The sequence below is a fragment of the Acipenser ruthenus genome, chromosome 9 (genome assembly GCF_902713425.1).
Source record: "Acipenser ruthenus chromosome 9, fAciRut3.2 maternal haplotype, whole genome shotgun sequence".
Lineage (NCBI taxonomy): Eukaryota > Metazoa > Chordata > Actinopteri > Acipenseriformes > Acipenseridae > Acipenser > Acipenser ruthenus.
This window is the reverse complement of record NC_081197.1, coordinates 19,825,549-19,845,703: the sequence shown is the minus strand read 5'-3', so window position 1 is coordinate 19,845,703 and position 20,155 is coordinate 19,825,549. Positions and strand designations below refer to the sequence as shown.

Sequence of the window (20,155 nt, the reverse complement as noted above, 5' to 3'; positions counted from 1 at the left end):
TTAATTTCATCACTTTTCAGGAGGAATGAAGCATTATTTCTGTAAAGGTACCAACAAATTTGAGCACGTCTGTATGTATATGTATATATATATATATATATATATATATATATATATATATATATATATATATATATATATATATATATAATATAAATATATAAATATATACACACACACACAAATATATCATTTTTTTTTCACAAATTGGTATTCTGTTCTGGGAAGTATTTAATTAGGTTTGTTAGGTAGTCAAGAAGTCCCTTGACAGCAGCTTGACCGTGCTTTCAATATAAATAAGACAAATGTATCGTAAGCGCCACCTTCCTTGTGGGTTATTGTAAATATGGTCTAATATTTATAATTGGATCATTATATATAACACTATGTAACACAATTTTTGTTCCTGGGTAGTAAGTGTTATTTCCTAATTGCTTATGCCTCAAAAGTATAGAAAATGGCTATTATTCCCCACAAACTTTGCTTTTGTGACCAGGACAGTGTTATTTTGAAATTTACCTATTTCCAATGAGAAAACGGGCGAATTTGTGTCTTTTCGTTCACATAAAGTCAGAAAAAACAACATATGAATCCAAATTAACATGTATTTATACTAAAGTAATACAAAAATGACTACAAAAGATTTAGAAGTGAGTAGTTTTTCGAGATTTACAATTATACTGTAAATCACTTTCATGAATCAGCCCCCAAATGTAGTCTCCAATCATGTTCTCGTTGTACTGTCCTTGGTAGCGGCGTTCAAAGTCCAGTATATCCTGGTGGAAGCGCTCGCCTTGCTCCTCCGAGTACGCTCCCATGTTCTCCTTGAATTTATCAAGATGAGCATCAAGGATATGGACTTTGAGGGATGTCCTACAGCCCATTGTGCCGTAGTTCTTCACCAGAGTCTCAACCAGCTCCACATAGTTTTCGGCCTTGTGATTGCCCAGGAAGCCCCGAACCAATGCGACAAAGCTGTTCCAAGCCGCTTTCTCCTTACTAGTGAGCTTCTTGGGGAATTCATTGCACTCCAGGATCTTCTTTATCTGTGGTCCGACGAAGACACCGGCTTTGACCTTTGCCTCAGACAGCTTAGGGAAGAAGTCTTGAAGGTACTTGAAGGCTGCCGACTCCTTATCTAGAGCTCTGACAAATTGTTTCATAATGCCCAATTTGATGTGCAGTGGTGGCATTAGCACCTTCCGGGGGTCCACCAGTGGCTCTCATTTGACGTTGTTCCTCCCCACAGAGAACTCAGTCTGCTGTGGCCAGTCCCGCCTGTGGTAGTGCTGCGCCTTGGTGTCCCTGCTGTCCCAAAGGCAAAGATAGCAGGGAAACTTGGTAAAACCGCCTTGGAGACCCATCAGGAATGCCACCATTTTGAAGTCTCCTATGACCTTGATGCCATCTCAGAAAAATGCAGATATGTATCTACTTAGGCAGCTGGAACTAAACTGAACTGGTGGGCTTAAGGCCCCTGTATTTATACTACTATTTATATTACTGGAAAGTTCTAGAAAGTTCTAGAAGTTCCTCCAAGTTTACTCAGCACTGAATCTATCTGGAATGTTCTGGAAAATAGGTCAATTTCAAAATATCACTGTCCTGGTCACAAAAGCAAAGTTTGTGGGGAATAATAGCCATTTTCTATACTTTTGAGGCATAAGCAATTAGGAAATAACACTTACTACCCAGGAACCAAAAAAAAAAAAAAAAAAAAAAAATGTTACACAGTGTAATTTATGCTCGATTGCTTGGATTTCCTTATTCTAGTATTGAATAGCTGTGGATAAATATTGCATGTAAAAACTTATTTTGCTTTCATTTGTACTTGGTCAAGTAGGAAGAATTCTTCAACTCTGTTTCAACTCCTTATCACTCACATTTTCCAGTACCTTTTGTTGAAGGACTGTGGCAAAGTGGCTTGCAGTGTGTAGGTGTAGAGGTGATGCAATGCTCAAACAATGACAACAAACAGTGCTCACGGTCCAAACAGTTCTATTAATTGTTTTCATAGTTTGGCACCGTCAAATAATAATGCTGGCAGCTACGCAACAAGGTGTAGTTGCACAGCTAAGCAAAACAGGGTTTCAGTCCCGAAATATTAATACAAGAATACAGACAGGCTCAGCCACATCCCCTGAAATACCCTCAGTCACGCCCACTTCGGTCCATAAGGAATGTTGAAACCATGAAATTTATATATTTTTATATATTGTAAGACAGCGGGGAGGGGGTTAAAATCCTCCTTGCGTAGGACGTGTGCGCAGGCACATTTTTGGTTAGTTTCTTTTATTGTTTGATTGTTTTGCTTTATTGTTTAATTTTGATTTGTTAATTGTTTTATTATTAATCATCCCCTGCACCTGGTGCTTATTATTAAATATTATAAAATTATTAAATAAGGGGAGCAGTTAGTTTGCTTGGGGCTGCTGAGGAGAAAGAGGCAGAAGAGGTGCTCTGCTTCCAAGCAGTCGTTGAGAAGTAAGTTCAAGAGAGTGTTTTGGTGTTTGTAGCGGGTAAACGGCTTAGCCGTCCTGCTGGTTAGTTAGGTTCCCGGGTGTTTAGTCAGTGCTCTAAAAGGAGCTAGGTGTTTGTTGTGTTTATTTTGTATTTTTGTCTGTATTATTAAAAGTGCGCGTAAGCTCTGAACCTTATAAATTTTTAAAAGGGGCAAGAACCGTAAGTGGTGCGATTCGTGTTACAAAATATATCACAACACCATTTACAGAATGGAATAAAAGGCTTAAAGCTCTTATTGTATTACTTGTATTGTAACGCTTGAAATGTTTTTGCTTACGATTGTAAGTCACCCTGGATAAGGGCGTCTGCTAAGAAATAAATAATAATAATAATAATAATAATAAAACATGCCTCATGTGTCAAACAACCTTTTACTTGTATAGAGACCCCATATTGTACAGACAAGGTTAACCTGGATCTGCCAGGATGCCAATCTAGAAAAAATTGAGTATCTATAATATATTGAATTAAGCTAGCTATAGACTATTATACTTTTGTTCTTGTTTTGCACACAGTATGAATGTCACTTGGTACACCAAAGCACTGTAACCGAATTACAACTTTTAGAAAAGCAGACCGGTACAAAATTAGATTTTTAATCCAAAAGGCATGCCCAAGGTCAACATTCTGTGATACTCTTCTGTTGGGGAGATGAACAGCAAATTGATTAAATGGTACGATTCATATTAAAGTGTACTCCGTTCCGCCAGAGCTCTGTACATTAAGGAAGGGAAATCCTCCTTACCTTCAGCTCTGATCAGAATACTAGACAGGCACATAGCCTTGTTTCAAAACCACACTAAATCCTTGTAATACTAAGTAACAATATTGCCAAGTCACAAGGTGGTGGGGTGGAGAAAAATTAAAAGGCATGGGTGCTGGGAATTCTTACAGACAGACCACATAAATAATTGCTCCTTGCACACTTATACAGGAACTGGGTATTGCCACTGCTTGTCAGTCTGTAATGATTCATCTTTGGTTAACTGTGGCCAGTTTGTTATGCCATGCTTCCATCTGCCAATGGCTGAGACCAAGTTGACAGAGATTTGAATTCAGTAGACAGGAGGTGGCATATAATGCCTTAGATATGTTATTTGAATGCTAACCTGGCCAAATATGACTGAGACAGTAGTATGTAAAACAAATATTGTCATTCTGTACAATGACAAATGTGTGTGTGATATAAATGTAGGCTTTTACAAACTGTCTGTTTCCAAATGACTGGTAAGAGATTAACTTTTTCACTCCTTTTGCAATAAATACAGTAATCCGTCGTGCTCCGTATAACCATTGCTGGTAGTGTCACGTGAGCTGTTCAGTTTGTTGATATGTAAATAAATCCTGTTCGCCTGCGGTGCATATCAACTTCAACCTCTGTCTCTATGTCCTGCCTGTCATTCAGCAGCGAATGCACACACCCACACGGCAGACGGCTACTCTGTCACAAGCATTAATACCCTGTATCTTTCTAAATGAGGGATTTAGGGGAGCTCCCTAATAAAAGCTGAATCTTAAAACAGTAATTGTGTGAATAAAGTAATTGTTACAGCTGTGTATAATGGGATTTAAAACGGGATTTATCTTTTTACATATATACAGAATAGTTCCACCCTGAGATTCCTTTAAAAAATTCATTAGTTATAGCAGCATAGGTTGTGGCCCACAGCGACCAGTTAATTGTTATTTAACAGTTGGAAAATTGTCTTTTGATAATTTATTAGTGCAATAAGATCAAGTTTGGCCCTGAATCAACTGAAGGCTCATTCTTGTATTGTTAAGGGTTTTTGTTGCAATGTACACATACTGTCAACATCCCGGTCTGTATGCATGGGATCATGCCACCTTCGCAGTGAAGTCAACTCTTTTGTCTTAATAAAAAACACTCACTGTGTAACTGCCTCCAAAACGAAAATCATTTTATGTTGCAACAAAGCTGGGAACTATATTGATCATTTGAAAAAAAGTAGTAACGCGGGCATAACTCTGTTGTGAATACAGGTTGTCAAAAAGCATTAGTTTTTGGCTTGTAATTGTGTGAATAAAGTAATTGTTACAGCTGTGTATAATGGGATTTAAAACAGGATTTACCTTTTTACATAAATGCCCTTACTCGTGACAGATTACTGTACATGGGAGTGTTATGCATATGCTTATGCATATACTAGATTGTATAAAGGTTTAATTTGTTTATAAATGCTAAAACACAGTCGCTTGGCCTATATTCAATTCTAAAAAAGTTAAAACAATTGAATACTTTTTCAGAGCTTGTAACTGTATTGTGCGGCCAAAACATGGTACAACTTAGACTGAGTAAATGGCTTTCTCACACTAAAAAGCAGCACAAATTGACCACCATTTTTCATTTTTGCATGAAAACCTGTCCGAAAGCCATACGTTGTGTTCCCAAGACTTGAGCAGTGACAATCCCGTTTGTGATGTAACTTCGCGCAGCTCTCTACTATAACTAAAGCCGTACCAAGAGATCTGTAAGTAGCCCTGGCAAGCTACTTTGATCAACTAGGGAAAAAAAATAACAATAAACCTACAGTATGAGGGGTTTAGAGACCACTTCATTCAGTATTTATTTTTGTGACACCTTTTATTCAATGTTTCAAATTATTGCCATTTGACTTGATAAAATGATTTATAGTTTAGTTGTTTTTATAGGCAAAAAACTGAAGCTACTGCAAATACAAATAAAAAACTCTGCCCTTTTGAAATAAATAAATAACGAAGCCCTTTGCAAAGCACAAGGATCTTTTTTCATTCTTTACTCTTACCTTGGTGTTTGGACATTGGGTAGCTGATTGTTTTAGCCTAGACTTTTCTGTCCTTTAGCAATACGTTGCAATTCATTGTACACTGGCCTCCTGAATAGATCTTTAAAAATATGCTAAATATGCATCTCACGAGTAACATGGTACCACAAAATATTCTCCTTTTTCTAAGAAAAGCAGCACAGCTGCAGATGGGGAGTTTGTTGCCAGATACCTGACTACTTTCTCACTACATATCTTGGTATCCCTGAATATATAATTGTTTCCTCTTTAAAAATATGCTAAGGATTTTAATTCAGTGGTACTCTAAGTATGATTAATTCACTAACAATGCTGAATGACTGTGTGGAGCATTTGCTCTTTGTCTCATCCAAAGTGGGGACTGCCAAGACTAGTAGAATTTGTAATGCAGTGTTGTCCTTGGCAGTCCTTGGCCAGAAACTATTCTATTTTTAAGGGTAAAATGAAGAGAAAATGTAACACACTGATTTTGCCAGTCCTGTCCTCAGGGAGGGTTGCACTTTTTCTAAAGGTGGAAATAATTCAATTGAATCATCATTTTATCTAAACACATTTCACAATTAACATGTTTCTTTGTTATAATTAGAAAACAGCTCTGTTCATTACAATATAAAGAAAACCTCTTCATCATTCCAAGTTTAACAGATGCTAATTGATGAGTTATTTTTTTTTTGTTTTCATATAACCTCTATATACCCTACTTATGGTATACAGAGCAGGGTTAGATTTTAAAATATTTTGTCCCATGGGTAAGTGCAAGGGAGATCACTGGTTATCCTCAACACAAAATAATATAAATATATATACACACACATTACAGATGGCACATATAAACTGAATTTATACAAAAGCCCAGTAGTATACTACAGTATATGTAGCGCTTAAAGTGTTTCTAAAGAACAGCTCTGCAAACCACGTAACTTGCATAGCTCAAGTTGACAGGCACTTCTAACTAGGGATGCACCCTAGTTGTGTTTTTTTGGAGCTGATTCCGATTTACCAATGTTCCATATTTGTTTGGCAGATGCAGATTTGTTTCCTGTTATTAATAATATAATTGTAAACTATCCTTAGATTTTTTTTTTTTTAATTCAGTCATTGCCAATTATTTTTTTATTATTTTCTCCCAATTTGGAATGGCCAATTATTTTATTATGCTCAGCTCACCGCTACCACCCCTGCGCTGATTCGGGAGGGCGAAGACGAACACACGCTGTCCTCCGAAGTGTATGCCGTCAGCCGACCGCTTGTTTTCACATTGCGGACTCATCTTGTAGCCAGCCAAGAGCTACAGCGTCGGAGGACAACGTAGCTCTCGGGCAGATTACAGGCTAGCCCGCAGGTGCCCGGCCAGACTACAGGGGTCGCTGGTGCGCAGTGAGCCGAGGACACCCTGGCCAACCTAACCCTCCCTCCCCCCGGGTGGCGCTCAGCCAATTCAGTGCCGCCCCCTGGAAGCTCCCGTCCTTGGTCGGCAAAGGAAATTCTAATTTGACAATTTATTAAAGCTTTATACTGAACCCATCACAGATTGTACTTAATGTATGTATTTTGATAGATTATACATTCTGCCAGAAGTGAATTAAACCTTGGGTTTCAGACCCCCCCACCCCCCTTCATTAAAAATGTCAAAATATTGTTTACTTTAACGGTATGTTTCGTATCAGGTATCCCCCCATCATGACAGTCTTGACCCCTCCCCTTCATGTGAGTCTGGATCCACCCCCGAGTATGTGCATCAAACATAGCCTAACAGACACAAACACAACAGATTATTTATTCTGAATAATTATTTCCCGCGATCCTTGTGTAGAGTTTTGTTAAAACGGCATTTGAAAAACGTGAACACTATAACTGTATTGCATGTATGCAGGCATATCTATTACTGCCTGTACCTGAAACAAAGATCCAAGAACCGTAGATGATGAACTATGCAAAGAATTGGAAAGCCCCAAGCATACAGTGGTTATGTGGTTAACATGACTGTATATATGTGTGTGGGTGTGTGTGTGGGTGTGTGTGTGTATGTGTGTATATATATATATATATATATATATGTGTGTGTGTGTGTATATATATATATATATATATATATATATATATATATATGTATATGTATATATATTATACACACACACACATTAAAAATGTAGTCTTACATTTTTTTTATTATACTTCAATATAATCATTCAAAGAATATCCCTTTTGAAAAAGAGTAATAATTAAGTGAACTCCAGACATTGGGATTGCCCCTAAAGGACTAATTAACTGCAATTTAAAAGACATTCTCTGATTGCTACCTCGTGACTTATCTTTTAATATTTGCTCCAGCACCAAACTGAAATAAGCAGAGCTCAGGGAACATAATTATGATTAGCAGAAGGCACCAGAAAGGGTAATAATGATGAATCTACAATATCATAACGTTGTGACATACCCAGAAGGAGGAAATAATTTAAATCCCTAAAGACAGGGAACGCCTAGAGGGAAGCTTGAAAGGATAAGGTGGGCAATGAGCTAATTACAACAGTGTTTTCATTACTTTAAGCATATATGCTGACTGGACTTGTTCAATGTGATGGAAACATGAGCAAACTTACAATCCTTGATTATTATTATTTATTTCTTAGCAGACGCCCTTATCCAGGGCGACTTACAATCGCAAGCAAATACAAATACATTCAAGTGTTACAATATAAGTCATACAATAAGAACAAGAAATACAATAATTCTCAAGTGTGACAAATCACAATTCAATAATACAGCAGATAATAGTGAAAGTTACATCAGGATATGATTAAATAGTGATAGTTACATCAGGATATGATTAAGTACAAAATACTACAGATTAAACACTTGGCAGATTACAATATTCTGAGGTACAGGATTAAATGCAGTAAAATAGGGGGCAGATAAGAGCAAAATAAAGCATATTTAAATGAAGGGTGATAGTGTCCCAGGATACAACAGAGGAGTTCTACAGGTGCTGTTTGAAGAGGTGAGTCTTAAGGAGGCGCCGGAATGTGGTCAGGGACTGGGCAGTCCTGACATCTGTAGGAAGGTCGTTCCACCACTGCGGAGCAAGGGTGGAGAAGGAGCGGGCTCGGCAGGCAGGGGAGCGTAGCGGAGGTAGAGCCAGTCTTCTAGTGCAGGCGGAGCGGAGAGGTCGAGTGGGGGTGTAGGGAGAGATGAGGGTCTGGAGGTAGCTGGGTGCAGTCTGATCAAGGCATCTGTAGGCTAGTACAAGAGTCTTGAACTGGATGCGAGCGGTGATCGGGAGCCAGTGGAGCGAGCGGAGTAGTGGAGTAGCGTGGGCGAAGCGAGGTAGAGAGAACACCAGGCGAGCAGCAGAGTTCTGGATGAGCTGGAGCGGACGGGTGGCGGACGCAGGGAGGCCAGCCAGGAGGGAGTTGCAGTAGTCTAGGCGGGAGAGTACCAGGGCCTGGACCAGGAGCTGGGTAGCATAGTTGGTGAGGAAGGGTCGGATTCTTCGGATGTTGCTCAGGAAGAATCGGCAAGTGCGTGCCAGAGTGGAGATGTGCTGGGAATAAGAGAGGCAGGGGTCCAGGGTGACTCCAAGGTTCTTAGCTGAGGAAGAGGGAGAGAGTGTGGTAGATTCCAGAGGAACAGAGATAGAGAGATCAGAGGAGGGGGAGGAGGAGGGAAAGAAAAGGAGGTCAGATTTAGAGATACAGCACCTCCTTGGACTATTCATTTTCAAATCTTGTAAACCGTTGGCAGATTTGTATTTGATTTAATAATGAGAAACCCCATTATGAAAACAACCTATGATCCAACAATAAATAAAACAGAACTTTGCACTCTAGATGTATGTTAAATAGATTGTAGAGGACTGCTTTACGTGTTTTATCCTACAGAGCTCCTAACAGCCAATGGGTGAAAAGTTAAAGGATATGTCCATTAGGTAGACTATAAGCGGTTTTGTTGTAGGTTAACGTGCTGTAAATAAACTTTATTATATGCCTTCATTTTTGTATAAGTTTTTAGTTTTTTCTTGAATTATATTGATTTATGTTATTTGGATTTTGCAAGCTTAGTTTTAATAAAAATATTTGCCTGCTATATTTGAAAACAGTCATACCAGTTATATACAGTTTTATAATTGAAATGACTGAAAACCTTTTACAAAACAGGACCCTGGTTTCTGTACTGAAAGCTACAGTACTGCTTATGGTCTGCAGAAAGAGAAAAAATAAACTTTATTACTGATATTGGGTAATTTGGCCATGCATAGACTTCAGTTTATATTAAAGACATCACCACAATATTACTTTCCTTGAATTATTTGTAGGATTCTAGATACAGAAGTTTATATGGTGAGATTTTATTGATGGAATATGCCTATTATTTTTTATTATTATTATTATTATTATTATTATTATTATTATTATTATTATTATTATTATTATTATTATTATTATTATTATTTCAAATGTTCATTTTTTACATTTATAACACTGTGTAACAATTTTTTTTTTTTCTTTGGTTCCTGGGTAGTAAGTGTTATTTCCTAATTGCTTATGCTTCAAAAGTATAGAAAATGGCTATTATTCCCCACAAACTTTGCTTTTGTGACCAGGACAGTGATATTTTGAAATTTACCTATTTTCCAGAACATTCCAGATAGATTCAGTGCTGAGTAAACTTGGAGTAACTTCTAGAACTTTCCAGTAATATAAATAGTAGTATAAATACAGGGGCCTTAAGCCCACCAGTTCAGTTTAGTTCCAGCTGCCTAAGTGGATACATATCTGCATTTTCTGAGATGGCATCAAGGTCATAGGAGACTTCAAAATGGTGGCATTCCTGATGGGTCTCCAAGGCGGTTTTACCAAGTTTCCCTGCTATCTTTGCCTTTGGGACAGCAGGGACACCAAGGCACAGCACTACCACAGGTGGGACTGGCCACAGCGGACCGAGTTCTCTGTGGGGAGGAACAACGTCAAGTGGGAGCCACTGGTGGACCCCCGGAAGGTGCTGATGCCACCACTGCACATCAAATTGGGCATTATGAAACAATTTGTCAGAGCTCTAGATAAGGAGTCGGCAGCCTTCAAGTACCTTCAAGACTTCTTCCCTAAGCTGTCTGAGGCAAAGGTCAAAGCCGGTGTCTTCGTCGGACCACAGATAAAGAAGATCCTGGAGTGCAATGAATTCCCCAAGAAGCTTACTAGTAAGGAGAAAGCGGCTTGGAACAGCTTTGTCGCAGTGGTTCGGGGCTTCCTGGGCAATCACAAGGCCGAAAACTATGTGGAGCTGGTTGAGACTCTGGTGAAGAACTACGGCACAATGGGCTGTAGGATGTCCCTCAAAGTCCATATCCTTGATGCTCATCTTGATAAATTCAAGGAGGGCATGGGAGCGTACTCGGAGGAGCAAGGCGAGCGCTTCCACCAGGATATACTGGACTTTGAACGCCGCTACCAAGGACAGTATAACGAGAACATGATGGGAGACTACATTTGGGGGCTGATTCGTGAAAGTGATTTACAGTATAATCGTAAATCTCGAAAAACTACTCGCTTCTAAGTCTTTTGTAGTCATTTTGGTATTACTTTAGTATAAATACATGTTAATTTGGATTCATATGTTGTTTTTTTCTGACTTGATGTGAACGAAAAGACACAAATTCGCCCGTTTTCTCATTGGAAATAGGTAAATTTCAAAATAACACTGTCCCGGTCACAAAAGCAAAGTTTGTGGGGAATAATATCCATTTTCTATACTTTTGAGGCATAAGCAATTAGGAAATAACACTTACTACCCAGGAACAAAAATTGTGTTACATAGTGTAATTACTTTTGTAATTAGATACTAGTTCAGTTTATTAGATCCCCAAAAAGGTAAATACTGTTTTTTATGTACTTATTTTATTCCAGATTATATATATATATATATATATATAATTTTCTTTTTCTTTTCTTTTTTTTTTTTTTTACAGATGAATGGAATACTTCCTCTCACCCTTACAACAAACGAGAGCATGGAAAGTGGGATCTGATTGTTCCTCCCAAAGTAGATAAATCTCCTGCTGTCCCCCATGGATCAATACTCAAGGTATAGTACCTTTTATTATTTTATTTAAATTTTCCATTGAGAATTGTATCTTTTATTTTGTGCTGTGTCTGTCTTGAGAACACCACCATATAATCACATTCTTCCACCTGTCTATTTGTCATAGTACATCAAGAAGATCAGTTTTATCTTGCCTTGTGCTTGGTTCGTGGAGAATTCCTATACAGGGAGATACTGTAAAAAAAAAAAAAAATGTAAAAATAAATAAATAAATAAATAAATACTACTTGTATTAAAATATTTAATGTAATTTGGTGTCTTGAACAAAAGGCCATCTTTTATTTTATAAATCATTCATAATGAAATTATTTTTTTAGTTACATGTACACAGCCCATTCCAAATGTAATTTTAAAATAAAATTAAAACATGTTTTTTATTTTATTTTTATTTTTCTATCAGCCAAATTATATCGTCTTCATATGACTCAGTAATGTCTGTAGTGGCTTTGAGCTTCTAATTGCCTCAACTCTGAAATGGGAATACTGATGTGTCATTACATTAGAATTTGCATTAGTATCACTACCTTTATCTCTGGATTTTGCTGTTCAACATCATCTGTGAGCTTCTTGATGTGAAAGGCAAAATCCATTATGATGATTATCTTGTTTGAAATATCCCCTGTCTCGAAATTGTCAACAAAATGTTATGTATACTTGAATGGATAGGGCAGGGGTCCATATTATTAGTACTGCACATGGAAATCTAAACCACATATTGAAAATCACTACAACTGCTAACCATTCCAGCTTGTTTCTCCTCTTTTGACAAACCAGAAAGTCATAGCGCTTAGCTTCTTTCTTGTTTTGTTTTTTCATTGGTAAAATGAGTACTTTTTTGGACCAATTTAATGAAGGATCAACCACATCTGCATTGTCCATTATATTATTGAATAATAAAAGAAATGCACGTAGATTAAATTGTAATTTATTTTCATTGGTTCTGTAAATGTCTTCCTCATACAGTATAAGTACTCTGCACATAAGATTTCTTTTTTTATTAATACAATTTTGGTGCATAATGCTGGATGCAAAGCCATTTTAAAGCAAGGCTAATCTGTGAGCATGTTTGTGGAACATGGCTGGGGAAAATGTAGACCATTACATGAGTGAATTTCATTTGGGTTTAAAAAAAGTACTTGAGGCAGACATTTTCTAGAACCTTTAGCAATGATACGTGTCTCTTGGTTCTTAAATGATGGTCAAATCTTTCAGCCCCACCCATCATTTACTTCATTTTAGGCTATATGCAAGTCCAAGGTACTGTATTTGGTTGAGCAATGCAGTTTGGTTTTAAATGTGACCTTTGATACTATTCTAGAAAAAAAAGCGCTATCCTTGTATTTAGAACATTATATTGTTCACCTAGTTAGACATGAAACAAAAATGAATTCAATTAATACTTTCTCAGTTAAAACTAAACCTGTTTAATTTAATGGTTACACAAGTCATGTTTATCATTTTAGTTATCATCTTCCCACTCCCATTTTAACAACTTTATTATACAGTGAGTCGAGTTTCCTGGTTGCTGAGGTGGTCTCCTTTTACAGTGATATATAATGTTTGGGGCATTATGGTTCTACAACTAAAATAAAATGTTTTTTTTTTTAAATGCAATGGTTGATATTTTAATTTTAGAACATATGGTTCAGTTTCATAACTCTCAACAAGTAGATAGACAACCCGGTTTCAATGTTACAACGAATCAGCTGGACACGAGCATTTCTGATTCATTTCATGAGTTTTGTTAGGCTGGTAACTCTACTCCTGTGTGTCACACAATTCGTTTATTGGGTGAATTAAAAGAACCAATTCAGATGGGACTCTGATCCGATTCCCATGATTGACCGTAATGAGTCGTTCAAGAAGAACAAATTGTTCACGAACTGCACATCACTATAGGACAGTAAGAAAAAAAAGAAAATGCTACTCAACAGGTTTGAATACATGTTAATCGCAGTGCTTAAAAAACAGTACGTGACTGGAGACGAAACAGACAAACTTAAAATGGCGAAAGAAAAACGAGCTGATAGGAGGAAAGTGTTTATGGCCCGATGGAGAAACATTTTGTTTGAATGGAGTACTTTGAATGACTTTAATACATACTGTAACTTGTTTTACATGTCAGTGCAACACAGCAGTACACTTGTAAAATATGTGTGTGGTTATGGTTTTGATTTAACAAAACAAAATGAATGTATTTGTAGAGCTGGAAATTGAATGCAATTGTTCTGCACCGTATGCAACACTAAAATTGTTTTGTTTACTGGTTATTAAATGGTGCACTGATTTAAGTTATTAGATCTTCATCTAAGTCCTAATAATAGATAAAGATAACCTGATTAAACAAATGACACTAAAACATGATACTTTTTCAACATTTATTTATCCACAAATGATTCAACATTCAATATCCATGTGTGAAAAAGTATGTGAACCTTTAGATTCAGTAACTGGTGGCACCCCCTTGAGCAGCAAAGACTTCAACTAAGCGTTTCCTGTAACTGTTGGTCAGTCTCTCACATCGGTTTTGAGGAGTTTTGGCCCATTCCTCCTTACAGAACTGCTTCAACTTGGTGACATTTGAGGGCTTCCTTGCATGGACAGCTCGCTTCAGGTTCTGCCACAACATTTCGATGGGGTTTAGGTCAGGACTTTGACTAGGCCATTCTAAAATGTGAATTTCTTTTTCTGCAGCCATTCTTTTGTAGATCTGCTTGTATGTTTAGGATCATTGTCTTGCTGCATGACCCACTTTAGGTTCAGCTTCAGCTCACGGACGAATGGCCTGACATTCTCCTCTAGAATCTTCTGATACAATGCAGAATTCATGGTTGTGTCAATGATGGCAAGTCGTCCAGATCCTGAGGCAGCAAAGCAGCCCCAAACCATCCCACTCCCACCACCATGCTTGACGGTTGGGATGATTTTCTTCTGTTCGAACGCAGTGCTTGGTTTTCGCCAAACATAATGTTTCTCATTGAGGCCAAAAAGTTCTACCTATGACTCGTCTGTCCAGAGAACATTGTTCCAGAAGTCTTGTGGGTCATCTATGTGCTCTTTGGCAAACTTCAGACGGGCAGCAATGTTCTTTTTAGTGGTTTCCTCCTGGCTGTCCTTCCATGAACACCATTCTTGTTCAGTCTTTTTCTGATAGTTGAGTCATGAACACTCACATTAGGTTTGGTCTTGGAGAGATTTTGGTAGGACGACCGCTCCTGGGTAGAGTGACTGTGGTCTTGAACTTTCTCCATTTGTAGAAACTTTCTCCATTCTGTCTGACAGTGGATTGGTGGAGCCCCAAATCCTTAGAAATGGTTTTGTAACCCTTTCTAGACTGATGAGCATCAATAACTGTTTTTCTGAGGTCCTCAGAGTTTCTTTTGATCGTGGCATGCGTGTTTCCACACACCTGTATGGTGAAGACCAAACTCACAAAGTTTCTGAACTTTAAATAGGATGGGGCCTCCCAAACTCACCCCTGAAGATCTACCTAATTATTTAAACACCTGATTCTAATTATCCCCTTAATTGAGCTGCTAAAACCAGGGGTTCACTTACTTTTTCACATAACCTGAATCTTAATTACTCATTGTTTGTCTAATTCATACATCATTTTGTTTCAAAAGACATGGAATTTGTTATTATAAACCCTATTGGATATTTAAGAAAAGACTGGTTTTGATTCAAGAAGGCTATCATGGTAAAACTATGGAATTTCCATAATTATCATTGGGGTTCACAAACTTTTTCTCGGCACTGTAGTTTTTTTTTTTTTTTTTTTTTTTTTTTTTTTTAAATTGATGCAAGCAGTGCTGTTTAATACTTTTCCTTTAAATTTGAATTAATACAACACATTTGTAAAAGCCAATGCAACAGGAACTATTGTCTAAGTATGGTTTTGGAAAGAAAGCAAAGAAGATATGTTCTTGAACTTATTTGGGTACTTGATAAGCTAAAATAAAATACCGGTAGGTTAATACAGATGTGATGTAGGATGTATAACTTGATTTTACGCTCCTGTTAATTATTACTTTTTAAATTTTGAAAAATTAATAGTTTCTAGCAGTTTAAAAACAAAAAAAACACTGTAAAACTATTAATGGAATCAAATGTTGCAAACAAGGGTTATTTTGTAACTAAACCTGAGCATCTTTCTTTATTTATAGGTGTTGAGCATGTAGGAAAAAGATACTTTGTGGCACTTTTACCCCAGTGTGACCTATAAAACGATTTTTATGGTACTTTTATTTAATAGAAGTTCATTGCCCAGCTTATTTACCTCTAGTGTTGTGGAAATACACTTTTAAATAAGATTTCCTTGGCCTCCCAAATTCTTTTTGGTTGATTTTGTAAAATTTCTCAAAGTTAATTTAGTTAGCAGATTGCTTCTGGGCACTAGGCATAATGTCATGGGAGTATCAGAATCTTCTATCCCCCTTCCAAGACTTGTATGCTGTGATTTGCCAGGTGTGTCAAATATGCAATTACTACAGTGGGATGTCATGCAGAAGTTACCAAATGTTACAAATGACCCTAGCGAATAAAAAAGTTTTGAGGTCATATGAGTTTTTAGAACTTCTGCTAAAGTTATGGCAGCTCAGTGACTGTAAGTACACAATTAACTTTGATGTTTTTTACAATGTTTGAATTTCTCTAAGAAACTAATATAGTTTTAATGGTTTCAAAAACATCGCTATTAGTGTCTGGTGCTTAGTTTCTCTTTTCATAGGGTATTTATGGCATTGCTGCTGAAAATAGGTTGCTAAGAAAATACAAGACAGAGCTGTAAAATGCGCCAATAAAATCCAGCTATGGCTCATCCAGGCAGATTAGGGGTTAATCAAATTGACCCATTATCAGTAGCTTGGTTCCCTGACCCTGGTTCCTGCTGTATTTTATATAGATCAGGGGGTTTTAAACTTTTTTTGAAACTGTACCCATTCTGGTCTGGAGTTTTTATCTCAAGTGCCCCTTTACAGTGTTCGCTCTACTGAATTGTACAATAAAAGGCAATAAAAGGCAGAATAATCTGATTACCACATTTCTTTTTTTTTCCTGTTTATTTAACATATACATTGTCACAACAATTAGGGACTCACAAACTGCTGGTTTAGGACAGAATACCAAACAGTCTTTGAAAGTAGTGCTGGGACAAATATCCAGACGAACATTTTTTACATGTATCAGAAATGATTTTATCAGAGAGAGAGAGAGATAAAGATAATGGGCTTCAGTGAGCTACAGGAAAAAAATTCCATCTGGGGAGTTTATGTGACGTCATAAACTACGAGACCGTTAGGTCGAGTGCTTTATAAAGTGTCACAGAAACCCGAGATGGAGTTATTTTCCTTTAACTCACTGAAGCCCATCTATTGTTTTTTACAATACATGGATATTAGTATCTGTAATAAAAAAAGACAATACACAGATGTTAAGGTTCAAATTGCAAGTGAATTTAATGAATAATAGTAACATACATTAATCAATATTAAAGAATCTTAAATCTACTTTTATTTTTGATAGTTCAGGAACTGTGAATTAAACTGGGTAGATAACGAACTGCAAAAAAGTAACGTATTTTAAAGAATGTGTGTTTCAAAGTGTGTGCTTTTTTTGAAGTCGAAGATTTGTGTTGCTCGCTTGGTTGGTGCTCCCGTTGGTGCAGGCTGATTGTAAATCTTCACTGAGACAGATTTGTTAAGTGCCTAAAAAACATGAATTGTGGGTGTTATTGAGTGATTGAAATTTTGAAAGTCATTGACAGGAATGTCTTTAATTTCCTGTTCCATTCTAGTTTCTCTGAGATACGAATGTACCAGATTTACATCATTTTTTTTTTAACATATTCTCATTTTGTTGTTCATTAATGAACATTTCTCTACTGTCGGTGTTGTCGAGTGATTGAAAACGAGACGTTTTGTGTTTGAATTGAAAGTGGTCTCGAGGAGTCGAATGGGTCAAAGTTCAAGTATATTTTCCAATAGAGGAATTATGGCATTTCTCCTGGTATGCTCTGACTGTCTGCTAAGATCAGCCCCTTGCACTGATGAGTGTTGCTGTTCATTCTATTTGCTAAATAAAAGAGCTGTCTATTTTGGAAGATAAAAGTTGTACGCTTGGATTCTTACCGCAGCTGCAAATAACACTATACAATTTACCCCTGTACTTACAATGTAGACACATGCGTTGGTTTAAAAAATATAATACAAAACAGCAGTGTCTTCCCAATGTACTTCTTTAAACTACGTGAGATATAGAGGGTTAAACAGTCAGACGATCACTGCAGATCGAAGGAGCTTTTTATTTTAATAAAAATGGGCAGCTGACTCTTTGAGCAAATAAATGTATTGAGGTGAACCCTTCTGTCTTTTTGTTTATGGGCCTCGGCCACCTTTTGTATGGCTTCCAGTGTACTAGTTTGAGACTTTATTAACCCTTGGCCAATAGTATACCCACAATATTTAGCTTCCTCCAGACCTATGGCACACTTAGCTGGGTTAGCGGTTAAGCCTGCCCCCCCTGTACTTTAGAGAGGTGCGTGTCCCAATCTGCACAGCATTTTCTTTACCTCACTATTGATAGCCTTTCTTCTGGCTTCTGGCACACGATATGGCTTGAGACTTGTTCTTTGCCCCACGTCAGTCACAATATCATGTTTAAAGATGTCCATTTTCCCTGGTACTGTGGAAAATACATCTTTATTGCTTTTTTTTATTCCTTGCTTAAAAATGCCTGGATATATGATGGTTCGATAGTCTTGTATGTCCTTACTGAGGGTTTGGGTTGTGACAAAGACTTTACCACTACTAAGGCCTCCCTCTTTCCAAGCTTTTAACAGGTTGATGTGATCTATTTGTTCCGGTTTCTCCTACCTGGCTGCCTTACTTTGTAGTTTACTTCCCCAACTTGTTCAATCACCTCGTTCGGGCCCCGCCAATTGGCTAAAAACTTGCTTTCTACCAAGGGGACCAACACCAAAACCCTATCCCCGGGCTGGAATACCCTGACTGTGGTAGTATGATTATAGGAGGTCTTTTGGGCTTCCTGGGCTTGCCTCATATGCTCTATTACAATGGGTATCACAGCTGCAATGCAATCCTGCATTTGTGAAACATATTCGATCACACTCCTAAATGGTGACGGTTCCTGTTCCCAAGTTTCTTTTGCAATATCCAACAATTCAAAGGGTGAAAACCCTGTGGATGCTTGGAGCACTTCTCTAACCACAAATAACAAATATGGTAATAACAAAGCCCAGTTTTTCCCAAGAAGACGGCATAACGATTGACATCATGAAAGAAGGAGGTGAAGAAATTACAAAAATACTGTTGCATATTTTTACAGATTATATTAAGCAAAATAAAGTGCTAAATGACTGGAACAATGCATCAGCGATACTTTTACATAAGAAAGGAGATAAAGAAGACCTCAAGAACTACAGACCTATTAGCTTACTTCCTATAATCTACCAAATTTTTACCAAGATACTCACCAACAGACTTCAAGATAAATTTGACTCGGCACAATCAAATGAGCAAGCAGGATTCAAAAGTGGATTTAGCACAATGGATCATCTTAACCCTTTGCAGTCCATTTATTAAGTGTGCGTCAGGCGCGTCAGGTCCAATTTATTTTCACACGCGCAGTTAATTTTAGATGCGCTGTTTAAAAGCACTCACTAGGCATCTCCAGCCCCGCCCCACCCTTTCGTTCGCTATCGCTTTCACATATACTAAGAAATAAATAATAATAATAGTCGTACATACCGATCAATCATCTCCTGATCACTCGTTTTATCACCAAACTCCTCAATAATGCAATCCAAGTCATTATTTTATTTCTACAACATCTCAAAAAAGCTCTGCAAATGTCCGTGATAGTCTCTGTGCGCTGATACAGTAACATCCAGCTTGTTTCCTTATGACCACCCATATGGGATGCCAATGGCAAGTATGACTATTCATGAGATACGCCTTTTTTTATTTATTTTTTTTTTTTATCAGCTTGTCTCGGCTCCAGTCGCTCCCACTCGGCCATTGAATGGTTTTCTCGGCTTTTTCCGGAGAAGAAACGACTAGAAACCCGTTTTTTGCATTTTTTTGATGATGTCGGACAGGGTCTGACAATGGACCGGATAGGAATAATTGCAATGTCGGACCAGGTTGGATCGCACAGGGTTAAAGCTATACGGCAAGTGATTCAAACCAGCGACAAGTACGAACTACCACTTTGCTTGGGATTCATCGACTATGAAAAAGCCTTTGACTCGGTTTACACAAGTTCTGTATTAAGCTCTCTGAAAAGACAGTGACTTGATCAGCACCATATACAAGAATGCAACATCCACAGTAAGACTCTGTAGTGAATTAGGTATACCTTATTTATTTAAATATAAAATTTATTTAAATATAAAATAGTCTCTAGGCACCCTGTTTAAAAACGTCCAAATGTTAATAACTGAGACATACCATAATAGTTTGGCGGGATCATGTAGAACTCGGATTACCTGAGACAATAACCGACATTCACAAAGCGTGTCAGAAATATAAAACAATAGTTTATTTAAGAATAAAAAGGGGTGCACAATTAATCTAATATTACAGAAAGAAAAGGCTATTGGTTAGAGATGCGTCAATAGTGTACAGTTCATTGATTCCATAGTCAAACTATTACAATGACCATAACATAATTGGCATACATGGTTAATATAGTAATATTGAATATGGCTTATCACA

At 37.4% G+C, this 20,155-nt stretch overlaps 1 protein-coding gene across 1 annotated transcript in view; it reads left to right on the top strand.

The window, feature by feature from the left end:
• Positions 1 to 20,155, top strand: part of LOC117407251 (1,4-alpha-glucan-branching enzyme-like) — a 267,703-nt gene that overhangs the window by 50,982 nt on the left and 196,566 nt on the right. Inside the window, exon 3 of the mRNA XM_059029676.1 lies at positions 11,287 to 11,402. Within this exon, the coding sequence (XP_058885659.1) occupies positions 11,287 to 11,402 (116 nt within the window). The remainder of the gene's footprint in view (positions 1 to 11,286; positions 11,403 to 20,155) is intronic.